This window comes from Crinia signifera, unplaced genomic scaffold (assembly GCF_055691185.1).
Source record: "Crinia signifera unplaced genomic scaffold, ASM5569118v1 HAP2_SCAFFOLD_271, whole genome shotgun sequence".
Lineage (NCBI taxonomy): Eukaryota > Metazoa > Chordata > Amphibia > Anura > Myobatrachidae > Crinia > Crinia signifera.
In genome coordinates this window covers 10,886-26,230 of record NW_028142164.1, presented here as the reverse complement: position 1 = coordinate 26,230, position 15,345 = coordinate 10,886, and the positions used below count along the sequence as shown (strand labels likewise).

General features: G+C 45.0%; 1 protein-coding gene across 1 annotated transcript; it reads left to right on the top strand.

Moving 5' to 3' along the window:
• Positions 1-13,161: 13,161 nt before the first annotated feature.
• On the top strand, positions 13,162-14,820 carry LOC146054608 (general transcription factor II-I repeat domain-containing protein 2B-like). The gene has a single exon (XM_083168081.1). The coding sequence runs from the start codon at positions 13,162-13,164 to the stop codon at positions 14,818-14,820; it is 1,659 nt and encodes a 552-aa protein (XP_083024207.1).
• Positions 14,821-15,345: the final 525 nt, after the last annotated feature.

The following is a 15,345-nucleotide window of genomic DNA, read 5'->3' as shown; positions in this document are numbered from 1 at the left end:
GATCTCTGATCAATGGGAATGGCCTTTGACCTCCCCCTTCTGACCCTATAAGATAGGTGACCCAGAGCAGCCACGGTCACTTCGGCACATCTACCTTTCCCTGACCTTCTACCGGGCTATAGTTCAACCCTGAGCGATAGCGAGCTCTGACCGGACTGCGCTTCGCATATTTGATGAGACGGTAACGGTTGCATTCACGGTATTTATTCTTATAGTATTGTTGGCTGATTGTGTCTTGTATCTGTTTTCTTCCCCCCTAGCAGAGCCTGATTATTGTATTCATTGTTAGTCTATTGTATTACCTGTTATACCTGTATTTTCTATTTCTGTAACCCCCTTTTGTCCATTAGGGACTTAAATACAACTTTTTACGGAGTTCCTATCTCCTTACTTCTATACTGTGGTTGTGTCGGTTTATTCGCATTTAGCGATAAAAGGTATATTCGCAAAGTAGAGACAAAGTACTGCGAAGAGGTCTCTTATTAAGGTATTGGTTCCGTGGTGTATAATACACAATAAAGGTACGCTACGCTGGAATAAAGGAATAAAGGGTACGTAGGTTACGGACACAATACGTAATCTGCGCTTTTCACTTATTGTTTCTTTGGTCATATTTAATCGCCATTAACACACCTATCCTCTATCACCTATCCTCTATCACCTATCCCCTATCCTCTATCACCTATCCCCTATCACCTATCCCCTATCACCTATCCTCTATCACCTATCCCCTATCCTCTATCCCCTATCACCTATCCTCTATCCTCTATCACCTATCACCTATCACCTATACTCTATCCCCTATCACCTATCCCCTATCACCTATCCCCTATCCTCTATCACCTATCCCCTATCCCCTATCCTCTATCACCTATCCCCTATCCGCTATCACCTATCCCCTATCCCTATCACCTATCCTCTATCCCCTATCCTCTATCACCTCTCCCCTATCCTCTATCCTCTATCACCTATCCTCTATCACCTATCCTCTATCCCCTATATTCTATCCCTTATCCTCTATCACCTATCCCCTATCACCTATCCTGTATCACCTATCCCCTATCCTCTATCACCTATCCTCTATCACCTATCCCCTATCCTTTATCACCTATCCCCTATCCCCTATCACCTATCCTCTATCCCCTATCCTCTATCACCTATCCCCTATCACCTATCCTCTATCCTCTATCACCTATCCCCTATTACCTATCCCCTATCACCTATCCTCTATCACCTATCCCCTATCCTCTATCACCTATCCCCTATCACCTATCCTCTATCACCTATCCCCTATCCTCTATCACCTATCCCCTATCCTCTATCACCTATCCCCTATCCTCTATCCCCTATCCTCTATCCCCTATCCCCTATCACCTATCCTCTATCCCCTATCCTCTATCCTCTATCACCTATCCTCTATCCCCTATCCTCTATCACCTATCACCTATCCTCTATCACCTATCCTCTATCCTCTATCACCTATCCTCTATCCCCTATCCTCTATCCCCTATCCTCTATCCCCTATCCTCTATCACCTATCCTCTATCCCCTATCCTCTATCACCTATCACCTATCCTCTATCCCCTATCCTCTATCCCCTATCCTCTATCCCCTATCCTCTATCACCTATCCTCTATCCCCTATCCTCTATCACCTATCACCTATCCTCTATCCCCTATCCTCTATCACCTATCACCTATCCTCTATCCCCTATCCCCTATCCTCTATCACCTATCCCCTATCCTCTATCACCTATCACCTATCCTCTATCCCCTATCCCCTATCCTCTATCACCTATCCCCTATCCTCTATCACCTATCCCCTATCCTCTATCACCTATCACCTATCCCCTATCCTCTATCACCTATCCTCTATCACCTATCCCCTATCCTCTATCACCTATCCCCTATCATCTATCCCCTATCCTCTATCCCCTATCCCCTATCACCTATCCTCTATCCCCTATCCTCTATCACCTATCCTCTATCCCCTATCCCCTATCCTCTATCACCTATCCCCTATCCTCTATCACCTATCCCCTATCCTCTATCACCTATCACCTATCCCCTATCCTCTATCACCTATCCTCTATCACCTATTGCCTATCCTCTATCACCTATCCCCTATCATCTATCCCCTATCCTCTATCCCCTATCCTCTATCACCTATCCCCTATCCTCTATCCCCTATCCTCTATCACCTATCCTCTATCACCTATCCCCTATCACCTATCACCTATCCTCTATCCCGTATCCTCTATCACCTATCCCCTATCACCTATCCCCTATCCTCTATCCCCTATCACCTATCCTCTATCACCTATCCCCTATCCTCTATCACCTATCCTCTATCACCTATCCCCTATCACCTATCCTCTATCCCCTATCCTCTATCACCTATCCTCTATCACCTATCCTCTATCACCTATCCTCTATCACCTATCCCCTATCCTCTATCCCCTATCCTCTATCACCTATCCCCTATCCTCTATCACAGCGGTGGCCAACCCGCGGCTCCCGAGCCGCATGCGGCTCTCCTCTGCCTCATGTGCGGCTCGGGAGCTATCACCCCTTCAGCGGCTCCCCCCCTTTGATCTGCGGCTCTGCGGCGCCGGGCTTTCACGCTTGACGACGAGCCGCGGGCGCCGTGTGACACGCATGCGCAGTCACAATAGGAACAGTGTGCGCGGCTATTTCCTACTGCGCAGTCCTCTTCATTGTTCTACCGCCACGCCGTGCTCCTGCCGTTTGCTCCCACCAGCCTCCTCCCATCCTCCATCCTTCAGGACTGTGTATGTACGAACTAAAAAATAATATAATGCATGTAGGGGAGGGTGGGGTATGTATATATATATATATATATATATATATATATATATATATATATATATACGGGCTAGCCTGTGATACCCTGTTATTATACAGGGGGAGAGCAGTCTGCGGTGTCCTGTTATCATACAGGAGGAGCAGCCTGTGTGTGCTTTTTTAAACAGCAGGAGCAGCATGTGGTGTCCTGTTAGTATACAAGGGGAGCAGCCAGCGGTGTCTTTTTATTATACAGGGGGAGAAGCCTGTGGTGTCCTTTTATTTATTATACATGGGGGCAGCCTGCGGTGTCTTTTTATCATACAGGGGGAGCAGTCTGTGGTGTCCTGTTATCATACAGGAGGAGCAGCCTGTGTGTGCTTTTTTAAACAGCAGGAGCAGCATGTGGTGTCCTGTTAGTATACAAGGGGAGCAGCCAGCGGTGTCTTTTTATTATACAGGGGGAGAAGCCTGTGGTGTCCTGTTATTTATTATACATGGGGGCAGCCTGCGGTGTCTTTTTATCATACAGGGGGAGCAGCCTGCGGTGTCCTGTTATCATACAGGGGGAGCAGCCTGTGTGTCCTTTTTTAAACAGCAGGAGCAGAATGTGGTGTCCTGTTAGTATACAAGGGGAGCAGCCAGCGGTGTCTTTTTATTATACAGGGGGAGAAGCCTGTGGTGTCCTGTTATCATACATGGTGGCAGCCTGCAGTGTCCTGTTATCATACCGGGGGAGCAGCCTGTGTGTCCTTTTTTAAACAGCAGGAGCAGCATGTGGTGTCCTGTTAGTATACAAGGGGAGCAGCCAGCGGTGTCTTTTTATTATACAGGGGGAGAAGCCTGTGGTGTCCTGTTATCATACATGGTGGCAGCCTGCAGTGTCCTGTTATCATACCGGGGGAGCAGCCTGTGTGTCTTTTTTTAAACAGCAGGAGCAGCATGTGGTGTCCTGTTAGTATACAAGGGGAGCAGCCAGCGGTGTCTTTTTATTATACAGGGGGAGAAGCCTGTGGTGTCCTGTTATTATACATGGGGGCAACCTGCGGTGTCTTTTTATCATACAGGGGGAGCAGCCTGTGGTGTCCTGTTATCATACAGGGGGAGCAGCCTGTGTGTCCTTTTTTAAACAGCAGGAGCAGAATGTGGTGTCCTGTTAGTATACAAGGGGAGCAGCCAGCTGTGTCTTTTTATTATACAGGGGGAGAAGCCTGTGGTGTCCTGTTATCACAGCCACCTACGCCCAGCTGCTGACCACAGCCAACTTCACTCAGCAGCTGACCACAGCCACCTTCGCCCAGCTGTTGAACACAGCCACCTACGCCCAGCTCCTGAACACAGCCACCTACGCCCAGCCGCTACTGCTGACCACAGCCTCCTGTGAATTGCACCTGAACCCAGCCTAAGGTATGCAATTCTTAACCTGCTGCCTTTCTTTCTCCCACTGTATATCACTGCTGTCCTTCTACTTATCCCTGCTGTCACTATCTCTCTCCCACAGTGTCTTCTGCACCACCACTACCAGTCACAGACTCCTCTTCCCAGCTGCTGACCACAGCCACCTTCGCCCAGCAGCTGACCACAGCCACCTTCGCCCAGCTGTTGAACACAGCCACCTACGCCCAGCTCCTGAACACAGCCACCTGCGCCCAGCCGCTACTGCTGACCACAGCCTCCTGTGAATTGCACCTGAACCCAGCCTAAGGTATGCAATTCTTAACCTGCTGCCTTTCTTTCTCCCACTGTATATCACTGCTGTCCTTCTACTTATCCCTGCTGTCACTATCTCTCTCCCACAGTGTCTTCTGCACCACCACTACCAGTCACAGACTCCTCTTCCCAGCTGCTGACCACAGCCACCTTCGCCCAGCAGCTGACCACAGCCACCTACGCCCAGCTCCTGAACACAGCCACCTACGCCCAGCCGCTACTGCTGACCACAGCCTCCTGTGAATTGCACCTGAACCCAGCCTAAGGTATGCCATTCTTAACCTGCTGCCTTTCTTTCTCCCACTGAATATCACTGCTGTCCTTCTACTTATCCCTGCTGTCACTATCTCTCTCCCACAGTGTCTTCTGCACCACCACTACCAGTCACAGACTCCTCTTCCCAGCTGCTGACCACAGCCACCTTCGCCCAGCAGCTGACCACAGCCACCTTCGCCCAGCTGTTGAACACAGCCACCTACGCCCAGCTCCTGAACACAGCCACCTACGCCCAGCCGCTACTGCTGACCACAGCCTCCTGTGAATTGCACCTGAACCCAGCCTAAGGTATGCCATTCTTAACCTGCTGCCTTTCTTTCTCCCACTGTATATCACTGCTGTCCTTCTACTTATCCCTGCTGTCACTATCTCTCTCCCACAGTGTCTTCTGCACCACCACTACCAGTCACAGACTCCTCCTCCCAGCTGCTGACCACAGCCACCTTCGCCCAGCAGCTGACCACAGCCACCTACGCCCAGCTGCTACTGCTGAGAATTGCACCTGAACCCAGCCTAAGGTATGCAAATCTTAACCTGCTGCCTTTCTATTCTTATTCTCTCTCTCTCTCTCTCTGAATTTTGGCTAATTCCGTGGAAATTTTGGCTATTCTGTGTGGTACAATGTGAATTCATCCCTGGTATCATAATGTGAATTTTTTCTCATACCGTGTGGCATAGTGTGAAATTTGTCTCATATCGTGTGGCATAGTATGAATTTTGTCACATACTATTTGGCGTAATGTGAACAATTTTGGCTAATTCTGTGGTGATTAATTTGAATTTTGGCTCATGCTATGTGTAGCATGATGTGAATTTTGTCTCATTCAATGTGGTATGCGGAGAATTTTGGCTCAATCCATGTGGCATAATGTGTAAGGGGCACTAATTTTTTGAAAAATATTTTTATTAAACACTTTCATGTACATTATGAAATGTTTTGTTGTAACAATTGAATAACAATTCAATAAAAAGAAATTTGACATCACAATTTTGACATTGACCGTTAATTTCACATTATTCAGTTTTCCTTTTTCCGTCACAATCGGGGTGTATGAATAGTTATTTCTGTTCAGATTTTACACTTAGACATAGCATAACAGTCAGAGTTTTTCTTTTTTTCCTCCTTCCTACATAGTGATGTTTTGGTAATTCTTTAATATTAACAATATTATGAATTAATTATAAGTACAAGATGTTGAAATAAAAATAACATAAGAAAAATTAAAAATAAAATAAAAATTCAAAAATCGGATATTGTGACCCTACCAGCAGACTTTCAAAGGAGGATTCAAAACACCTTGCAATGCACGGAGTGGTATGAGACGAGGAGGCTGCTGGGAGATCCACCAATAGCAGTTGAGTAGGGGCGGGAATCTCGGGTATAAACCTTGTACAAAATAAAAAGGGTCTTGCTATTGTTGTCCGATGATGAGGGATTTAGGTGGAGGGAACCTTTACACACAGAAACATACAAAGAAATAACTACCAAAAATTCTCAAGAGACGTTTCATGGTTACTCATATATTGCCTTTTATTGGAGAGATGTGCAGAGGACATTCTTGAATTCTCGAATTTTCAGATTTTGGATATTGTTAAATAACAAAGCAATGTAATTGTTTGAAATTTACTTGTAATACTGTATGACTAATTTGTAATTACTGCAATGTCTAGATATGTAAATGTTGCAATGCATTACGCAATAAAAAGAATTTAAAAAAAAAAAAAAAAAATTCAAAAATCGGAAGAAGTCCGGATGCGGACCTGTAAAATCAAAAAGGTGTGCTCCTCTCTCTCTCGCCTCCCCCCCCCCGCCCTCGCCGACCCCCGAAAGGGAAAATAGTGTGAGTAGTGGATAAAATAAAAATTAAATAAAGAAGAAAAAATGTCAAAGTGGGGGAGCTATGTCACAGTCACAGGGTGATCCTCGGCTATTGTACGTAACAGGTACCAGGATGTGTCCTTTAGACTATTGTGAATTTGTTGCCTCACTTCTAGGGATAGTGTTGCTATGTAGCTTTCCCACATTGAGAAGAATTTTTTGACCTTGGATTCTTTATTTAAAGTGGTCTCGACCCAATCCATTCTAAAAAGATGGAAAAGTTTATGTTTAAATAAGGGGAAGGTTGGGGAGGACGTTGAAGTCCATTCCTGTAGTATGGTTTTCCTTGCGGCTGCACTAATGGCCAGCAATAGGTCTCTGCAGCCTTTTGTTACTCTTAGGTCTGAGGGGATTACGCCTAACACTGCCCAGTCGTCTACGAATGGGACGTAGTTTACTAGGTGTGTTTCTGCATATCTTTTTACTTGGAGCCAAAAGCTTCTGACCATTGGGCATGACCAGAAGCAGTGGTAAAGGTCTGCCTCAAGTTCCCCACATCTATAGCAAGCGCTCGAATTTGTTCTGCCCATTAAGTGGCTCCGGTGGGGTGACAGGTAGGCTCTGTGATATATGTTAAGGAACATCTCGACATACGAAGCTGAGGGTAATGTTTTGCAGGATTTTAGGAGGAATTTCATTAGGGCATCTGTGTCGTATTGTGGGAATTTTTGTGTCCATTGGGCTATGCCTTGTTTGCTGGTTGTATAGTCTAGAATGATTTGGAAGTGTTGATAATAACAGGATATGGCTTTTTTCTCTAGGGGTGGTTGTAGTAGGAGTGTATCTATGGTGTTGTTCCAGTCTTTGTCTGAGAAGTTACGAACTACCGTGGAAGTATAATGTTGGGCTTGTAGGAAGGCCAGAGGGTGTCCCGTTAGGCATGGGAATTTTTCTGTCGCCTCTGAAAAGGTTAAAGGTCTACGCGCTGTTCTGTCGATCAATGATCCAATGCCTGTGACTCCCCCCACCCTCCATATATTGAATGGGTATGTGGCTGCCCCTTCCTGGAAATCTGTATTATTTATGAATGGAAGATGTATTGATTTGTGGGAATTTAGGCCTGCTTGGCTTCTGATCCAGTGCCATGTTTTTTTTGTACTCCATATCAGGGGGTTTTCTTGTGACTGTTTGGGGACCTCCTGGTCATGGAGGTGTAGGAATGACAGCAGGCATTTTCCCGGTACCATCTCTCTTTCCAGGGAAGTGCACGTATAATGTTCTGTCCCTGCTAACCAGTCTGAAAGGTAGCGGAACATTGTGGCTTTATTGTATTGCCTAATATCCGGTAGGCCCAAGCCACCATTCCATTTGGGCTGTTGTAGCTTTATTAGGCCTATTTTGGGTCTGCCACTGTTCCATATAAACTCTCTGACGTTTTTATTGAAGATTTTAATGTCTTTTGGGGAGATATACAAGGGCAATCCCTGCAGGAGGTACATTATTCGTGGGAAAGTTACCATTTTGATTAGGTTTATTCTCCCGATGTAGGAGATGGGTAGGTTTTTCCAGTTTTTTAGCTCTTCGTAGATCTGTTGGAATATGGGGGCGTAGTTTAATTTATAGAGTTGTCCTAGATGTCTGGGGATTTGTGTGCCTAAATAAGTAAATGAATTAGTGGCCCAAGCAAATGGTACACTTTTAGTGAAGTCAGTGGGTAGAGGGTGCGATGCCAGGGAAAGTGCCTTGGATTTTTGCATGTTGATTGCGAAGCCCGATATTTCTTTGAAGTGATTGAATAGATGTATAATGTGATGGAGAGACTCCGTCGGGTTGGAAATATATAGTAGGATGTCATCCGCAAATGCGGTGAGCTTCACAACCCTGGATCCGATTGCTATGCCCTTGAAGATGGTGTCGGCTTCTAGGAGGCGTAGAAATGGGTCCAGAGCTAAATTGAATAACAGGGGCGATAAAGGGCAACCCTGGCGGGTGCCCCTCTGCATCTCTATTGGGTCGCCAAGGGTACCGTTTACCATGATTCTAGTTGTGGGGGATTTATATAGATACTTAATAAAGTCTATCAGTGTTGTGTTGAAGCCTCTGTGTTCTAAAGTTTGGAAAAGGTGGGGCCATAGCACTGTGTCAAAAGCTTTTATGGTGTCGAGGCTTAGTAGAATATTGGTATGAGTGTTGGTTAGGGAAGATGATGCTACCGCTGCTATGGCTGTTCTTATGCCTTTCACTGAGTGTCTTCCACGGATAAATCCTAGTTGTGTTGGCGTGAGAAGATCAGGGAGTACCGTTTGCATCCTATCCGCTATGATTTTGGCTAGTAATTTTATGTCTGTGTTTATTAGACTAATGGGCCTGTAGGACTCTACTAATTGAGGATCTTTTTGTGGTTTGGGTAACAATATGGTGGTCGTGTTTGTTAGATGTGGGAAAGGGGTATGGTGTGCGAGGAGGTTGTTAAACAGGTCCGTGAGTGCCGGGGCTAGTTGGTGTTGAAGGAGTTTAAAGTATTCATTTGATAGGCCGTCTGGGCCAGGGGATTTTCCCAGATGAGAAGAAGTGATTGCCTTTAAAACCTCCTCTAGGTGTATAGGTTCTGTTAGTATGTCGCTTTGTGATGGGGTTAGCTTTGGGAGGTGTAATTGGTGAAATAAATCTGCTTGGTTTGCTGTGTCTCTTGTGTGGTCTCTATACAATGTTATGAAGTATCTTTCAAATTCTGCGAGTATGTCAGGGGTGTTGGTAGATAGTTGTCCGGACTGTGGGTTGCGTATTGCCGTGACATATGTGCGTTTATGTTTAGGTCTGGACATGTTGGCCAGCAGTTTGCCTGTTTTATTACCCCACCTAAAGAATTTTTGTTTTGTGTAGAGTACGTCTTTTTTGGCCTGTTCCAGTAGGTGGGTGTCTAGGAGCTGTTTCGTTTCTTGGTATTTAAGTAATAAGGATAAGGGGCACTAATTTTAAACAGAATGTAAAACAGATTTCATGTTTGCAGAAAAATCGTCGACATGTAAAAACTCTCTCTCTCTCTTTGTAATGTATACGGTCACCATTTCTGACCTACAGCCTATTTTTTATTAATTGCATTTTGAAATTGTTATCATAGTATGCATTTTGCTCTGTGAAAATGAACTATGTGACAGTATAGCTTAGCAATGTTGACTATAAACAAATTAAGAAAAGCTAGTTGTCACGGATCACAGAGGAGGACACTACCTGTGTGAGAATTTGACTGTACCTGAGCAGAGGCGCGGAGTCTAACCGTGCCAGGGGTTTTCTGCCAGTGACCCCTCCAAGCGGGATTTGGGCTTTTGCGGCACCTGGCACGTCGGTCGCGGCCCTCTGCCCAGGCTTCTCATACAGGTGCTGGTTACACTGGAAGTAGCAGTAGTCAGACAAGGGTTTAGCAGGTGCAGGTCACAGGTATAGCCGGGTCGGTAGCAAATAACAGATGGCTGTAGGTACACAGGGATTGAGCAGGTTCTTTGTCACAGGAATAGCCAGGTCAGTACCAGATATCAGGGAGCGTAGTGCAGACAAGGATTTAGCAGTTGCATGTCACAGGGATAGCCAGGTCAGTAACAGTAAATCAGAAGGCTGGATACACACAGGTATAATGCTGGAATGGTGTGAGTACCTGAGACACTGGACACTGATAATACTACAGTATGCAGCACTGGATGACTTCAGGTATGAGCTTGAAACCAACAAGCAGTGAACAGAGACTGAATGAGCAAACTGAGAGTGGATCTCCCCAGGTACTGTGCAGATGGTGATTGCAGTCAGCTGTATAGGCAGTTAACACTGGAGTTTGCAGGATGAGCTTGGTGAACAGGTATTTGCAGGATTGATTACTTGCAGACAAGTACTTAGCTGGAGTGCAGGGAATTACAGCAACTGCAATTCTGGGCCAGATAACAGAATCTTTCACTTGACATGGGAGACAAGGAACAGCATGTAGCTCAGGGAAATAACACCTTGCTTCTGGCACCAGTGGGAATTCTCACAGGGAGTATCACTCAGCTGTAGGGGTGTGATAGGCTGCTGAGATCAGCTGACAAGGTGATGTCAGAGTACCAGGTATTCACACAATATAACAGAGTGTGACATTACTCCCCCCTGAATGGGTGGCCTCCGGACACCCCTTGGACTGACGTAACACCCTTTTCAGGGTTTTCAGAATCGGGTTTTTGGCCTTGGAACCGATCATCGATAGAAACATCGGTCATTCCTCCTGATGTTGCAGGAACAGATTTCCCACTGACTTTAAGAGATTTGAAAACTCTCTTTTGAAGTCCAAACCTGTAATTGGGTGCTTTTGTCACAGGACCCCAATCTTGAACTTGAATTCCTCTTTGGACACTCTCCTTAACACCCATAGTCTGAATGGTGCAAACTGGAACTGATGAGGACCCTCGAGATGTTTTATCACTGATGCCATTACTCTGATTCCTGGATTTGCGCAGGGAGCAATTCTCAATGAAATGATCAGGACCCGCACAATAAAGACAAAGTTGCAATTCCTTGCGCCGTTGGCGTTCAGCTTCCGACAACTTGGGCCTTAGAAAGCTCTGATGCCTCTCTCTTTTCTGTCCAGAGAACGTTATCTCAGTTTTTAGGGCTCCTAAATCAACAGACTCCTTAAATGCAGTGCCTTGCGCTGGGGTTTTAATGGAATCAGGCATTTTTTCAAAATGTTCTGGTAGAAACTGAATAATCCTGATTAATATCTTTTGCAGCTGCTCTAACATCTGCCCAAAAACTCTCAGTCTCACAGAAGTCTGGATACCTGGTGACTGGAAGGTCTGTGAATAATTGTGAGTGGTCCCTTTAACTGAGTCATCTGTTTTCAGATTACCAGCAAATTCATTGGAAAAGACTGGAGGAATGCAAGGGTTAACTGAGTCAGCAAAAAGTCTTTGGGACTGAGAAGCCATGGTAAAACAATCAGCTAAATAATGCAACATGGATGCTTGCGACCTCTCACATATCTTCATTAAGTCCACATGAAGGTCTGTCACCTGGGTCTGACCAGCAGTGTCCATTTTATTAGGCCAGAAGCAATCTGTCACGGATCACAGAGGAGGACACTACCTGTGTGAGAATTTGACTGTACCTGAGCAGAGGCGCGGAGTCTAACCGTGCCAGGGGTTTTCTGCCAGTGACCCCTCCAAGCGGGATTTGGGCTTTTGCGGCACCTGGCACGTCGGTCGCGGCCCTCTGCCCAGGCTTCTCATACAGGTGCTGGTTACACTGGAAGTAGCAGTAGTCAGACAAGGGTTTAGCAGGTGCAGGTCACAGGTATAGCCGGGTCGGTAGCAAATAACAGATGGCTGTAGGTACACAGGGATTGAGCAGGTTCTTTGTCACAGGAATAGCCAGGTCAGTACCAGATATCAGGGAGCGTAGTGCAGACAAGGATTTAGCAGTTGCATGTCACAGGGATAGCCAGGTCAGTAACAGTAAATCAGAAGGCTGGATACACACAGGTATAATGCTGGAATGGTGTGAGTACCTGAGACACTGGACACTGATAATACTACAGTATGCAGCACTGGATGACTTCAGGTATGAGCTTGAAACCAACAAGCAGTGAACAGAGACTGAATGAGCAAACTGAGAGTGGATCTCCCCAGGTACTGTGCAGATGGTGATTGCAGTCAGCTGTATAGGCAGGTAACACTGGAGTTTGCAGGATGAGCTTGGTGAACAGGTATTTGCAGGATTGATTACTTGCAGACAAGTACTTAGCTGGAGTGCAGGGAATTACAGCAACTGCAATTCTGGGCCAGATAACAGAATCTTTCACTTGACATGGGAGACAAGGAACAGCATGTAGCTCAGGGAAATAACACCTTGCTTCTGGCACCAGTGGGAATTCTCACAGGGAGTATCACTCAGCTGTAGGGGTGTGATAGGCTGCTGAGATCAGCTGACAAGGTGATGTCAGAGTACCAGGTATTCACACAATATAACAGAGTGTGACATTAGTGATGTCAATGGTGTAGCCACCGTTGCTTGTTGTCGCTGTGTAGCCCAAGGCATAAAGGACATTTACCCAGGTTACTGTAAGGGCCTGCCATTGCGGCACAGTGCCCTTACTGGCATTTGGCCCTTATACCCCACCAGGTTACCTGCCTCTCAAACCTGATGTACAGCTTTATACATGCTAAGATTCTTTGGTAGGCTGCTGTGCTTTTATGTGGATTGTTTTTTGTGTGCAATAGTGAACTTGTGCCATATACATGATAGATTGATAATAGTCTGCAGACCTAATTTAAACATTTTTGATAGCGTATGAATGTATTTTATTTTCTATGAAATTGCAGAATATTCCAAGCATCTTTAAACATGGAAAAGAAAACCCAAAATAAACGTAAATACGAGGATGAACACAGAACATTCTTAACGGAATGGGAAAACTTGTATTTTTTCATAGATCACAAAGGCAAACCCCTCTGTCTGATATGCCAGACTGCACTAACACACTTCAAGTGTTCAAATCTTCAACGTCATTTTAGCACACATCATGCTAAAATGGACGAGGAATTCCCTATAGGTACTGAACTACGATCTCACAAGGTAAAAACTTTGAAGGGTCAAATTGCAAAACAAACACAAGTGTTCCAGAAATTTTCCAAACATTCTGAGACAGTTACACATGCCTCTTATAAAGTTGCTTGGAATATTGCCCGTGCAAAAAAACCTTATAATGAAGGTGAATTTGTTAAAAAATGTCTCACAGATGTAGTGTCCATCCTGTGCCCAGAAAATATAGCTCTGAAAAAAATGGTTTCAGACCTACAACTCTCACGACATACAGTTGAGCATAGAATATCAGACATAAATGTTTCTGTTGAATCTCAATTAACTTCTGATCTTCAAAAATGTGAATTCCTCAGCATTGCACTAGACGAGTCTTGTGATGTCCAGGACAAATCTCAATTGGCAATATTTGTACGGACTGTTTCAAAGGATTGTGTAATCAAGGAAGAACTCCTTGATATAATGCCTTTAAAAGACCGAACCCGGGGCATTGATGTGAAAGAAACACTGATGGATGTTATGGCAAAATCAAAGTTGCCTATATCAAAGCTTACAGCAATGGCAACTGATGGGGCACCATCCATGGTTGGATCTGTGAATGGCCTTGTGGGACTGTGCCGGGCTGACAAACAGTTCCCTGACTTCTGGACGTTTCACTGCATCATCCATCGGGAGCAACTGGTATCTAAAAAGTTACATTTGGATCACGTAATGGATCCTGTCCTAAAAATAGTCAATTTTATTCGCACACATGCTCTCAATCACAGACAATTTAGGAATCTCATTGCTGAGCTTGACCAAGGTCTTCCAGGCGACCTGCCACTTTACTGTACCGTAAGGTGGCTTTCAAAAGGTAAAGTCTTATCTCGTTTTTTGGAACTTTTGAACCCTGTGAAGATTTTTATGGAAGCAAAAGGAAAGGAATACCCTGAGCTGTCAGATCCACAATGGGTTTTAGACCTGGCATTTCTTGTGGACATGCTGCGGCATCTCGACAGACTCAACCTGGATCTTCAAGGGAAATTCAAGATACTGCCTGACATGGTGCAAAGTATATTTTCTTTTATCAGCACACTCAATTTGTTCAATACTCAACTTCAAAAGGGAGATCTAACACATTTTCCTTTACTGTTAAAGGAAAGTGAACAAGTACCTGATATCTTAAAAAGTAGCACAGCACGGTATGCAATATTGACTGAAGAACTTAAAGACAGCTTTCTGGAAAGATTCCATGATCTACAGCTGAAAAAACCTCAGATTAGATTCCTAGTTGACCCTTTCAATACGGATGCCAACACTTTGAAAGCCCCTTTAGTCACAGATGAAGCAAGTACACAGATTGAGATGCTTGAATTTTATGAGGATGACCGACTTAAATCTGTCCTGAAAGATGGAACAATTGAGTTCTGGAGAACTGTACCAATCGAGAAATACCCCAATGTCAAATGTGCAGCACTCAGACTTTTATCAATGTTTGGTTCTACTTACCTTTGTGAGTCTTTTTTTTCTACACTAAAACAAGTTAAATCAAAGCATAGATCTGTTCTAACAGATACACATGTAAGAGAATTACTGCGAGTAGCGACAACCGCATATGACCCAGAATTTAAAAAAATGATTGATAACAAGGACTGTCAGAAGTCTCACTAAGAAAAAGGACAGCAGGGGACGTGGCATGACCGAGCTTCTGTGGACGCAGGGTAAGTGAACTTCACCGAAAATTTGAAAAATTATCCTGCCTGGGAGACCATAGGCACCCCACACCTACTCACCGGTGCTCCTAAAGCTCCCCTGCACTTTACAAGTTGTTCACTTGGTAACTGCCTGGTGTACCCTCGTTGTCTTTTAGTACTGGCATCCTGTGTGTGTGCTATCATTTATTTTAGCTACTCTGATCCTTATGCACAATAGGCATCTATGCCTTTCTATGTTTGGTGCTCGTAGCCCTGATTACTGCCTGGTCTTTGTTTGAAATGTTATTGGGACTTTTTTGCTCTTTATATAAATCTGGTGGTTGATAAGGGGCGTGGCTTGGCCGGGCATGTGAGTAGACGCTGACTCCGTGAGCTCCCTAATAATCCTCTTAAAAATCCTTATTCCTGCACCCTATACACGCCTGGGTTGCCCCAAACCAAGCACAGAGCCCCACCGCTGCATAGAGACTTCGTTTGTGCC

Coding starts and splice junctions, on each gene's coding strand:
- LOC146054608 (XM_083168081.1), top strand. CDS start 13,162: ATGGACGAGGAATTCCCTATAGGTACTGAACTACGATCTCACAAGGTA.